The sequence below is a fragment of the Canis lupus genome, chromosome 17 (genome assembly GCF_011100685.1).
Source record: "Canis lupus familiaris isolate Mischka breed German Shepherd chromosome 17, alternate assembly UU_Cfam_GSD_1.0, whole genome shotgun sequence".
NCBI classification, from domain to species: Eukaryota; Metazoa; Chordata; class Mammalia; order Carnivora; family Canidae; genus Canis; species Canis lupus.
The window spans coordinates 984,051-997,099 of NC_049238.1; the positions used below are offsets into that span (position 1 = coordinate 984,051).

Sequence of the window (13,049 nt, forward strand, 5' to 3'; positions counted from 1 at the left end):
CTGCAATGTCTGCAAGGGGGTTTAGGCGCCCTGAGGGGAAGCTGCAAAAACGCACGACCACATGGCAAAGGCGTCTCCATCACACAGAGCGTCCCGGGAGCAAGCGAGCCACATGGCCTCCCGCTCCACTGAACTGGCAGCTCGAGACATTTATGTGCTGCGAACGTCGCATGCTCCAACGGCAAGGCATGTACAGATCGGTTTTTAAGAATAAGCCAAAGAAAGGGACAGTTAAGAGCAGCCATGTCACCTGCAGTTATGCTTACGTTATTAAGTCCTTCTTGCTCTCCTTGCACTGGGGGTACTTGGGCTTGGGGCTGGGGATGGTCACCTCTCCCGGGTACCTTCTCTCCTCCAGAGCCTCCTGGAACGGGTCCAAGTCTTCCGGCTGCAGGCAAAACACAGCTTCAGGGCCGGACAGGTGACCGCGCGACCCGCAGGCCACAGCCGCGTCCCCCAGCGGCGCCGGCCACCCCGCGCTTTCCTCCTCTTCCAACCGACCGTGCCCGTTAAACCATTCCACACCCGTGTCCCGGTGAGGCCCCTTCTGAAAGGACAAAGCTGGACTCTGTTCAAAGAGCATCTTCTCCAGAGTGGACCTCAATTGCTCACCAACTGCTCTAAGCGTCTAGATTCACACCTGTCGGGGGGCGGGGCACGTATACGGGGCAGATGGTGGGTTTGGAACCAGACACTGGGTAGCTGGTGTTTCTGATTCACTGTCCAGTAAGCACCTGCCGGCGTTCAACGCTCCCCTACAGCACCGCCCTGCACAGCTTCACGCGAACCCTAAAGGCACTCAGAGCTTCTCCCAACCCCCGGGAAGCTTTCTGCACGCGTGCGTTGGGCCCCACGGAAGGCAAGACCACCTGGGATTAATGCCGTGGTTCCCGACTATTCTTATGCAGTATTTTCTTTCTCAGAACAAGTGTCTACTTCTGGTAGAAGTAACTACGAGGCTCCTACAGGTGGCGGGACTCAGCAGACGTGCCTCGTGACTACCCAGGTGCAGCGCCTGCTTCCGGGACAGTCTGTATGACGGCAATACTCCTGTCGATTTAGGAGACCTTAATTTTAATTAAAGTAAATTCAGAGACTCAACCGCCACGCCTTGTTTGGTGGCAGTGACTTAACACCGTGGGAGAGAAAAGAATACTTTGGAATTTACCTTGCCGCTCAGACTCTATTCTTCCGCAATGCCTGGATACTTAAATCAATTTGAAGAATAAAGATAATAGGCTTTAAGATGTAATGGCCTTATAACCAGGTGCCTTTCCTGCCAATTCCCACAAAGAGCTAATGTTCCCCTTTTCTGCGCTTCCTTGTTTCTGTGAGGAGCTAGTGCTTTGATGGTGGTCTCCCTATTGTATTCAAGGAGGATTTTCATTTTTCAGTGAATAAAGAAGATGTCATAATTTCCAGAGTGGAACACTGGAGAAAAAGCCAGTACAATAAAGAACAAGCTTTTCTTCATTTCTTTTCTTAGGCTAAAGGGTATTTTAACTATTTTAGCAACTCGAACGTGAACATTATAACAACTCCAGGTGTCCCCCACCGTTCAAGACCTCACCACACACACCACTTGGCTGGAAAGACCCCTTTGGAACCTGCTTTTGCTAACGGACAGACACCCAAAGAGGAGTTTTGCTTTTACAGAAAAAAGGCAAGGAGGGAGAAGAGCGTCCGGTGCTGGTTTTGCGGCAAGCTGCGGGCGCAGCCCCGCCGGGCACCTGCTCCGAGACCACGCTCCGCCTCGGCGCCCGGCTCCAGAGCTCTGGGCTACGTCTGGGCACCTCTGGGCGTCATCTCAGGTTGTGGGTGCATCTGTTAGCAAGGGGAGTCCCAAGGTTCAGAAAAGCTGGAGAGCTGAGTTTTGGGGTCTGGGAACACTCAAAATATTTTCTACATAAATGAGGGGTTAGTCTTTCCTTTACCTCGTGCCATTTGGCTTAGGAAAGTTTCCCCAGGAAAGCTCTATTTTCGGATCACAGATCTCCACTTCAAAAATATGTTCGTGACATAGGTGTTTGGTAATACTGTGCTCGACAACGATTTAGGTGATTTTAGGCACTAAAATGATTTTTTTTTTCAGGGCTGGGGTATACACTCCTCTGAGTATTTTAGGTTCTTGGAGGACAGACGCTGTCCTCAGTGTCCGAGGGCCAGCTCATGCACGTGCAAGAACCGAAGACGTTCTAATTCTCTCTCTGCAATGGGAATCAGCCCTCATAGCAATATGTCACCCAGGAAAGCGGACCAGCCTGCTGTTTACCTATTTCCTTAGAGAAATCGTTTGCAACAGAGTATGCTTGTTAGAAAATAAGATTCATCGTTGAAAAGAGCGTGTGGTTTGTTTTGCCCCATCGGTGAATGGTCGGTGGAGTGTGCTGTCGGCCCCAGGCCACGGAGGCCACACTAAGCGTGCCCACCGACATCCCATCCCACACCCCGAGCCGGCTGGCGGGTGAGGGGCACGTACGGGGACCTCGCTGGCGTCGCCCCCGTCCGCCCTGCGGGGCTTCATCTTGGTGTAGTCCACGGGCAGCTCCCAGCAGTCATCCTCCCCGAGCTGGAAGCACCGGCTGCCCATCACCGCCTGCTGCTGGGGGGACATGGGCTCCAGGGGCGTCAGGACCGGGCAGCAGCTCTCCCGCGGCCGTGGCTTGTTCATGCTGAGGTCCAGAGTCCCGTTCTCATCTACCTCCATGTCAGGGTTCTGCTGGACAGAGAGACACGGTAACCAGGCAGCTCCACCCGCCGCCCTGCAGCCCTGCCTTCAGCCCGAGTGGGCTCCGGACGCGGATTCCTCCCGCCGGCCCCCGCGCACGGGCTCCCGAGGGGGGCAGGAGGGGTGCTTTGGGGACGTAGCGGGGGCCCGCGCTCAGCCCCAGCGGTGGCTGGCAGGTGCACGCGTCTGGTCACCCACCGACGACCTGTCATCTGCGTCTCCCTCTGTCCTTACCTATTTACCTATCACAGACCTACCGCGTATTTACCATCCATCTTTATCTTCTGTTTTCTGCAATACAGATCTGCTTTTAGAAATAAGCCTTGCCGGAGGAAAATCAAACGAGCGCCTAATCTCGATTCTATTCCAGCTCAAATAACATTTAAGAGATCAGAGACAGATGCGTGTTTACGCTTAACCATTGTCCTTCCGTGTCCCTGATGTGAGTACCCGGGGACGGGGAGGGGGGAGACACGGAGGAAGCAGGGGTGGGGGGGAGGGGCAGCCGAATTCACTTCCCAACACGGAGTCCTGTGATGAAGAGTATTTTCTGTCCTGGGGGAGGGAGATGTGCAGTCACTGTTCTAAGTACTTCCACGACCTGACCCACTCTGCATCTCCACAAACCCGCAATTTAGCCCACCGGCTCAAAAAAGTGAAGAGGTACGGGGTGAGTTTTCTTTTTTCTTTCTTTTTTTTTTTCTTAAATGATGCTTTCAAACAGATGAAGAAGTCTCCAGAGCTCGCCTCTCAGGAGGAGGGACACGAGGAAGGACATGTGGAGGACGGAGCGAGACAGGTGCCAACGCCCCCCACCCCGTTCCCGGAGAGTTCCACTCTCTCGAGCAAGGATCTGGCTCCAGGGCTGGCGTGAAGGCTGCCGCGTCTCCGGGTGTCTCGCGGCTCCTTCCTCTGGATGCAGCAGAGGAGGGAGGCTGCTGGGAGCCGGAGCCGCTGACGGAGCCTGCAGCACTTGGCCTCTGTCCCCCCAGTCTTGGCTTTGATAAGCCGGAGACAAAATCGGAAGGGGTTGCTTGCTTGCTTGCTTGCTTGCTTTTTTTCCTTTCTCTCCTTGCCTCTTCCATGCTAGCCTTGGCTTTCGGCGGCTCTGATGACACAGAGACCGCACACGCCCCTGACACTGCCCCAAAGTCTAGGAATAAAATACTAATAGAAAAGAAAGCACTTGCAAAGCACGAAATGACTGACCTTTCTCCATTCTTACAAACTACTATCCCTTCCGACACCCGCTGTCAGGGTCGGGCGCTCCCGCTGCATGGCCAGGCCGCCCTAGGAATGCGGGGGGTCCCTTTGTTTTCTGCAGAGGAGGGGACAGCATGGTCCACCCGCCCACCCGTCCTCGTACTGTCTTTTTTCCTAGTCCTGAGCGACCCCCTGGGAGCCAGGGGACAGTCCTGCGCCTTCTTTGACAGCGGGGCCCCCACCCTCCTGGTGCGTAGGCCCCATTAGCTTCTTATTTTCTGTGCAGCCCTGTGAAACAGCGTGCGGTCCCTGGGTGTCCTCTGGACCCTGACGAGGAGGGTCCACGCACTGGTCTCGTCCAACAGGCCTGACAACCTCCCCTGGTTCACAAACCAGGCGCCCCACTCCCCGCGAAGCCACGCTGCCCGCCCCCCACCCAGTGAGCAGGCCTCAGGGTGTCAGCACGTGCAGCAGCCAAGCTCCAGGGGCCGAGAGCTCGGGGATGCGCCCCCCCAGGCCCGGCAGAAGGGTGCCCCCTGGTGGGCCTACCCGCGCGGTGCACAGGTCCTGCGGCTTGGTGGACAGGTTTTGTGGCATCTCGCGACAGCGCGTGGACAGGTTGAGGATGGCCGTGGCTGCCATGTGGGCCGCCTCCATGTCGTGCGCATAGTCGAAGCTGCTCTTGCTGCATGTGCTGCTGGCGCTGCTGCCTCCGCCACAGCTCATGTTGCTGCTGCTGCTGGGCGCGTAGCTGCTGGTGGTGCTGCTGCTGGGGCTGGCGTTCTTGCAGTACCGCTTCGCTGGGGAGACACGGGGACGCGGATGACTTGGGTCCCCGCCGCCGGGGCCACAGCAGAGCAGGGCACGGTGCCCCGCCACCCGCCGCGTACCCCTCCCGCCGGCCCTGGGGACACGCGGTGCCCAAGCTGTCGGGGGAAGAGCCCGTCTGGCCTTTCCCGGCACAGCTGGGGGAGCAGGGGCGCAGGCGCCTCTGTGCCAGGCCACACATGGCTGCGTTGGCCACACCCGAGTAGGCCTTGGCCACCTGACATTGGGGAGTGCCCGGAACCCCGGCCTGGCCGAGGCCCGTGGGGGGGTCTCCCCATCATGACTGCCCATCGGCTCAGTGGGCGAGGGGGACTCCACAGACCTCGTCCCTCAAGAGGCCGGCCGTTCCTCCTGGCCAGGAGGGGCCTCAGTGGTCAGCGGGGGCTCCCTGTCTCGTGTGCAGGTGGTGTAGCCTCACACGCTCCTGTGCTTTTGGGGGAGGCCTGCCAGCTGGGCACATGTGATGGAAACACTCCTTTCCTCAAGAAAAATCTTCCCCTGTGCGTCTAGTAAAGAGCCACACAGAGGAACCGGCCTGCCCAGGGAGAGGGCCCAGCCCAGGTAAGCGGGGCGGGGTGGCCATGGGCATGCCACATGTTGCCTCGCCTCCCTGCAGGGATGGAGCCTGGCTGGCAGGGCACCCTGTGAGCAACCTGCGTCACCCATGGCGCACAGGCCCGGGGCAGCCAGTGTTGTCTTCCCCGGAAGTGTCCTCCGGCCCACGGGTGGGGACAACGTTTGCAGGTGACCTGTTAGGGCCCGGTGGCCAATGCCGAGGGCAGCAGGGTCACAGGGTGCCCACCTGCAGGACGGTCAGGTCCCCCCCGCCCCGGAGTCCCTGCACAGGGAGGAATTAGCAGGTGATCCGGGAGGGGGGGCGCAGGAACCCCCCCAGACGTCTCCACCTGCGAGCCACTCTTGTACGACCCCAGGTGCACCTCTGGACGTCCCTTCCAGAGCGAGCTTCGCCGGCTCGCCCTGGGTGTCCAGCGCTGTCACCGCCCTCTGTAACCCGAGTAGCCCCTTCGGAGGACACGCACAATGCCTTCCTCCCAAAGGGCAGGCGCCAGCAGAGCGGAGCTCAACAGCTGGCCTCACACACGGTCGGTCATCACGAGCTACACCAAGGAATTGCCCAAAGCCCCTTATTCGGCTACAAGTGAAAAAGTACCTAAGCTTTCATCGTTGGTACCTTTCCACTTTGGACCAAAGACGGTGCTTTCATTGTGCCACCGGGTTGCACAGAGATGCAGGCACAGCACACACAGCCTCAGGGGCGCCGCTGGCCCCAGACCCCCACCAAATGTCACAGAGCCACCGCACAGGCGAGTCCCTTTGCGTGGACCAAAGGGTGGCCTGCACCACTGAGACCCCCAGCACGAAGAGCCGTGCGGGCCGGGTCCCGCTCCGCGAAGACTAACCAGCACCCCTGCTGCTGTGTCTGCGACATGACCTCCCTTCCTCATCCCTCCGTGGACACACCTTGCCTATGCAGAGGATGGCGCGGCGTGATGGGGGGCATGGTCTGGGGTGTGGGCACGGAGCGTCCCGTGGGGCCCCAGAGACCCTCCCGGAGAGGCCGTCCCTGGGGAGCCACACAGGGGGCAGCGGCTCGTGGTTCTCTGCGTGGGGACTGAAGTCTGGGGTTTTACACCATTTACAGTCTTGAAATAAGAATAGGAGTGTAAAGATTGTGGGAGGGGTGACACAGTGCCTCGGAGGGGTCCTTTCCCTGGTGAGGGCTAGCCACTGGGGCAGGAAAGAGATGTAATGCACATAAATAAGAAAAACGGCCATTTCAGTTTGAAATGAGCAAATTGCAGTTTCTAAAAGAACGAAGCAGGGCATCGTCTGTACAGCAAACGGCAGCCACCCCTGGGCAGAGTGCGCCTCCTTCCCTGGCTGTCGAGTCCCGGGCCGGCGCCACGTCGGTGGGTCTGGGCAGAAGGCCAGTGGGGAGGGCCTGGGGCCGATCGGCTGGCGGGCCTGACCCGGAGGGGCGTATGGCCTTCCCTGAGCGCAGGCACGCCTTTGTTTCGTTCAAGTGGAAGGGGGTGCGGACGCTTCCACGTGTCAGGTGGGGGGGGTCCTCGGGCCTTGTAACTGTCACCTGTTCGTGAACCGCTCCCAAAGCCAGCATCACTGACCACTGACCACGACAAAATGCATTTCCTTTTCCTGTCACCCGGCAGCCAGGCCCTGCCACTGTCCTTCTGGGTGCCAACCTGTCCCTGGTCGTGCCACCCCCGCGTGTGGCTGCAGGGACAGCCCTCCAGGCCTTGCGTCGCCTTGAGACACCCCCTCTTCTAGCATCCTATCCCTCTCTTGCAGGACAAAGAACGACTCCACGGGATTTCTATTGGCTAAAGATGACAAATTAAAAAAGTAAAATGACCACGTTCCAGCCAGAGCCTTCTTATGACCCTGCTCTGCTCAGGAGAGTCTCACCAAATGTGCACGTCTCCTTCTCCTGGGAACGTCCGCCTTCTTATCTATTAACATAAGGGATAGATAATGTGTCCTTACAGCCCAGACTTCCACGAGGACCACATGGAAAGAGGACGGTCTGGAGGCACCCCCTGGGGGTTTACCCCGTGGGCGGACCTGGTTGGACTCGGACGGCCGTGCGCCCTCGAGCACAGCACCGACTCTCACGGTGCCCACGCAGGTTTGCACGGTCATCAGTGCACCGAGGCGGATGCAGTGCTAGGTGGGAGGAGGAGCTTTCCCGTGAGGATACAGTTAGACGGGGTCTGCACACACTCTGCTCACGTGACCTAATGCATCAAGTCCCAGCACGGACTCTTCATGTCCACTCTCCCACTAGGACAGTAAGTAGTGTCTACACAGCCAGCATTGCCGCTGTGGGGTTTAATCTGAGGACAGGGGTTTACAATCCAGTGGGAAGATAGGCCGTTTACCCGGGAAGATAGGCGAGACCCAGAGCTGCATGGGGGCGAGAACAGCTGCCCGGTTCTGCACGGGCGCCATCGTGAAGTCAGGAGGAGGGCTGCTGAGTGCGGGCCGGGCTGCGTCAGTGAGGACCAAGTGTCGAGACGTTATGGGGCAGCTGGACTGTGGGGCGGCCCAGCAGCAGGGGTGGGGAGGAGGGCGGGCGTTCTGGGGAGCGCCGGCTGGGGGCAGGGGTGAGGAGGGAACTGGGCGGCCACCTGAGCAGTTCCGGGAGCCGTTGCTGGAGGGGGCCTGGACGGGGGCCGGGATGACAGATGGGAGGTTGAGCTCCTCAGGGTGGCCCTGAGTTTGGGGAGCAGAGAGGAAGTTCAAAGCCCATCATGAAGTGTTTAGCTTGGAGAGTTTGGAGGTTGGGGATGACAGAAAGGGAGGCTCATGTGGGGAGCCCTTGGGGCCTCTGGGAACTTGCGAGTCTAGACAAAGCTCGGGGTAGTGATGTATCGCCTGGAGACATGTGTGGAGATGTCTTACACTGGGTCTGGCAGCTGTTTCTGCCTGGGAATGTCCGCCTTCTTATCTATTAACATACGGGGTAGATAATGTGTCCTTACAGTGGACACATTGTCCAGTCCAGAAGGACTGGACAATAGTCTAGGTTTTACAGGCCCCATGGTCTCTGGCACAACCACTCGGCTCTGCCATTGTGTGAAACCAGTCACTGACCAAATGGAGGCAGGCGGCTGGGGCCCATGTGGCTTTACCGATGGACACTGAAATCTGAACTTCACATGATTTTTACATGTCACAAACTCTTCTTTTTTATCCAACAACTTCAACACATCAGAGCCGTTCTTAGGTCACTGTAACCAATAGGCTGGGGGAGATGCTGGTGCGCAGGGAGACGGCAAGGCCAACATACATATTTGGGAACCTCTGTCCTTTCCTGCCTTCCCTCATTCACTGCCCTGGCACGTGGACTTCCATATCTTACAGGAGAGTGCCTCAAGCTCCTCAGCATGGTGGGTGACGCACAGCCATCTCCTCACCTGTCCCACAGGTGCCCGTCCCTGCTCTCAGGCACCTCTCCAGGCCACAGGTCTTTCCTACCAACACATGGATCTTCTACCTTTGCATAATTTCTACTCAAGCTCATGATAAAGCCATTTTGATAAAGCTCCTGCTAATTCCTCCAGAATGAATTCCTTGCTTCACTGTCTGCATGAGAGCATGTCTCACTGTCTTCCGTTTGTTCTCCAACTCTGCCTGAAAGCTTGTCCTCCAGAGGGAAAGAAGAGATAGATGATACATGATAGATAGACAGCCAAGTGGTTGGTTGGGTGGATGCATGGATGAACAGATAGATGGATGGATGGATGGATGGATGAATAGGTGGATGGGTGGATGGGTGGAGGGATGGATGGATGGATGAATGGGTGGATGGGTGGATGGGTAGATGGGTGGATGAGTGGATGGATGGATGGAAGGATGGATAGATGGATGGATGGGTGGATAGGTGGATGGGTGGATGGATGGATGGGCAGATGGATGGATGGGCAGATGGATGGGTAGATGGATGGATGAATGGGTGGATGGGCAAGTGGATGGGTGGGTGGATGGATGAATGGGTGGATGGGTGGATGGGTGGATGAGTGGATGGATGGATGATGGATGGATAGATGGATGGATGGATGGCTGGATGGATGAATAGGTGGATGGGTGGATGCGCAGATGGATGGGTGAATGGATAGATGAATGGGTGGATGGGTGGATGGGCGGATGGGCAGATGGATGGGTGGATGGATGGATGAATGAGTGGATGGGTGAATGGGAGGATGGGCAGATGGGTAGATGGGTGGATGAGTGGATGGATGGATGCACAGATGGAGGGATACATAGATGGATGAATGGATAGATGGGTCATTGGATGGATTTCCGGATAGACAGACAGACAGAAAGATAGCAACTAGCCAGTGTCTGGAAGGATGCATGCAGGTAAAACAATGTGTGTCGAGTGTTTTTTTTTTTTAATTTTTATTTTTATTTATGATAGTCACACACAGAGAGAGAGAGAGGCAGAGACACAGGCAGAGGGAGAAGCAGGCTCCATGCTGGGAGCCCGACATGGGATTCGATCCCGGGTCTCCAGGATCACGCCCTGGGCCAAAGGCAGGCGCCAAACCGCTGCGCCACCCAGGGATCCCTCGAGTGTTTTTTTCAGCACAGGTGGTGGGATCTAAGGTGTGATATCCAAAGACTGGGGAGAAAGGTCCTATTTTTCTATCCTGTTGGGCATCTCCATGGCCCTTCCCCTTGTTCCCAAGTGTAATGCTTCCCCCTACAGTAGGCTCATTCCACCCTTACTCTTTAGGAGCAATGACCCAGCTCTCTGCATCTGCAACAAGCCATGAGGAGGACATTCCTGTAGGGTGACCAGAGACCGCAATTACTCTGTGGTGTCTCCTGCCTGTTGCCTGCTTCAGAGACGGCTCTCAGTTTACATCCTACCAAGGAAACTGACCTGGCCGCTCTCATCCTTACTGGGAACTTTCTTTAATGTTTAAAAAGTCTGTCAGATGAATCTAGTGTGAAAGAAATGGAGTCATTGATGCTCCTCTCAGTAGGTTATGGTAAAAAGCTGCCTTTCTTTCCCTGCCCCCTCTCCCTTTTTCTGGTTTCTTAAAGGCCTAATATTGTTCCATATTCTGGGTTCCTTCGGGGCCAGTTGAAGAACTTGGCTCAGGTAAGGTTTCCGACAACAGGTATTTTCTGGGTGGGTAAGAATGAATGCCAGTAATTAAAAGTTTGTCCAGCTCTTTAGAGCTGTCAGCTGATCTCACAACAGCTCCATGGGGTCCAAAGGATGGGAATTGTTACTACCACTCTGTTCTTGGGGAAACGAACACACGGAAAGATTAATCTGCCAAATATCACACAGCTCCTAAATGGCAGAGCTGAGAATAGACCCTTGTAGGTTTGACTTCTTATCCACCAAAGGGTGTTGTAAGCAGGAAAATGTGCCCTACTGGTTATGACCTCACCCAAAATCCAACCATATGACGAGGCCAAGGAAATCAGGCCACAGAACAAGAGCAGCAAACAGTTGTGGGAAGACCAACATCTAGTGGAACTCCTCTCCAGATCACTGTGAAATATTGCTGAATTGGAAATGGTAGAAGCGTAATTTTTAATTATGTGAATTCAATTTTTCTGATCCTTCGTTTGCAATCAAATGGATAAAGTTATAGCAAACTGTAAATCGGAAAATCATTATGATAAAATAAAACAAAAAAAAATTATTTTCTGTTATACCCTAAGCCACTCTCTTTTTTTCCACTTACATTTTTGTTCCTCTATATTAAGAATTGACACACACGAGGATAATCAATATACGATACATTGAAGATATACTAAATTTCACCCACTATACATATTAATTGTCATTAAGGCAAAGAATAACTCACATAACTCAGAAACATGTGCAACGACTCACATTGAATCGTAAAGAGGTTTTGGAGCCCCCCAAGCATTCGATTTAAACAAATATTTTTTGTTTGCTGTGATTTTAATTACACATCTTTTTCAGAGAGGAACTAAAAGATCTTTAAAAGCCCATCTCCTTGTCTCTGCTACAGAACACCCAGATAAGACCTAAGAATCATCAAAACATGTACAACCCACATCCCAGTCAGGAAAATTTGCCCACTCAGCCCATATATCCTAGAATTTGAATCAGAAATGTGGTTAGATAAGCATGTGACATCAGAGAAATGCAGTCATCCCTTCCGCGTTCAACGACTTACCATGTTAGCGCAGGGAAGCCGTGGGGGCTAGCTCGAATCATTGGCAGAGGACCCGGGACCCACGAGGGGAAGCAAGCTACCCCCTGAGAAGCAGGTGGTTTTTATTGGTTCTACCTGCTTTTTGTTTTTGGTGGATGCACGGTAGCTAGGTCATAAAAGGAGGCCCTGCCCGGCCCCACTCCCCACGGGGAAACAGGCCAGGGCCGGCATCTGCCGGGAGAAGGCCTGGTGACACCAGCAGAAGTTTCTGCTCTTGGGTGCACCTTAGAATCACCAGTCACTTAGAGAATGTCACCATAGAGGCAGCCCCCCACCCCCACCCTCCCCCAGGGATTTCAATTTAACTGGTTCAGGGTGCAGCCTGGGCATGAGGATGCTTAACGTCTCCCCAGATGTATCTAATGTGCATCCAAGATCGAGAACTCCGAGGGAATGCAGGGTTTCCCAAAAGGGCCAAGAACTCCGGGTGCTCCCTCTGGCGGTCCCAGGTTGATGGGTGCTGGGCCCTCGTCTACAGGAAGTGCAAGGACACCTCCGAGGCAACATCGGGAAGGAAGCAGGTGAGCCGACGGCTCTCTGCACATTCTGAAAGCGGCCAGAACGTGCTGCTTTGGAAACACTGAGGGGCGGGCATCTTCCTCCCTCCTGCAGGCGGGGCTCACCCAGGCCCGTGAGCACACGAGCGCGCCCCCGCCTGGGGTCGGCTTTCTGGGGCACCCGTCAAGTGACCACCTGCTCGACTGGTTTGTAGGAAACGGATACACACAACAACAACATTATTAACGGCAAGCGTGACTCTCACGTAGAAGAGTGTGCACCTCCTACCATCATATCCTTTGGGGGATATATCCCTGGTTTGCACCTTGGGAGCTATGGCCCGCTTGCCATAAGTATGGCTGTCGTAAGTGTTGTACTCAAACGAGGTCTTGGAATACTTCTCCAGCTCTTTGGCCAGGTTGGAGCGAGGCGTGGTCGTGGGGACGTTGTTTCTGTAGCCGTAGTGAGGGATCTCGAGCTGCTTTACAAAACACATTGGCCTGTGAACAAACAAGAAACAATCGGCAGCTTGCTCTCTCGTGGCTGCAGCTAAGACGCGGTGCGCGTGGAGGTGAGGGCTTGCGGCTCAAATCCACCCGCCCCAGAACGACCGCGTGTGCTGGGATGACGCGGCACCAAACAGGCTGTCTGCCTGAGCCTGACGGCCGAAAGGCACAGTTAAGAAGAAAATAAGATATTTTGCTTTTTCTCTTATTTCTTTTTCTGTTTGAAGCCCTGGCTGGCTGGGTGGGACTCGGGCGGTGTGAGGACGGGAAGGACCTTGCATCCACGTGTTCTTTTCACACCGGTTCAGAGAGTAAGAGTTACAACACAGGGCGTGAGCCAATAAGACATTTGCCTTAAAAAAAAATTAAAAAAAAAAAATTTAAAAAAGGGACGCCTGGGTGGCTCAGCAGTTGAGCGTCTGTCTTCAGCTCAGAGCATGATCTCAGGGTCCTGGGATCGAGTCCCGCATCGGGCTCCCTGCATGGAGCCTGCTTCTCCCTTGGCCTCTGTCTCTGCCTCTCTCTGTGTCTCTC

At 55.2% G+C, this 13,049-nt stretch overlaps 1 protein-coding gene across 15 annotated transcripts in view; it reads right to left on the bottom strand.

Moving 5' to 3' along the window:
- Positions 1–13,049, bottom strand: part of MYT1L (myelin transcription factor 1 like) — a 404,563-nt gene that overhangs the window by 62,513 nt on the left and 329,001 nt on the right. For 11 of the 15 annotated variants that reach the window (XM_038560664.1, XM_038560665.1, XM_038560668.1 and 8 more), the window contains 4 exons: positions 12,298–12,509; positions 4,481–4,731; positions 2,480–2,719; positions 267–388 (listed from right to left, as the gene is read on the bottom strand). In XM_038560664.1, coding sequence (XP_038416592.1) covers positions 267–388; positions 2,480–2,719; positions 4,481–4,731; positions 12,298–12,509 — 825 coding nt within the window. The remainder of the gene's footprint in view (positions 1–266; positions 389–2,479; positions 2,720–4,480; positions 4,732–12,297; positions 12,510–13,049) is intronic. The other 4 variants (XM_038560666.1, XM_038560671.1, XM_038560672.1 and 1 more) reach the window with 1 other exon arrangement.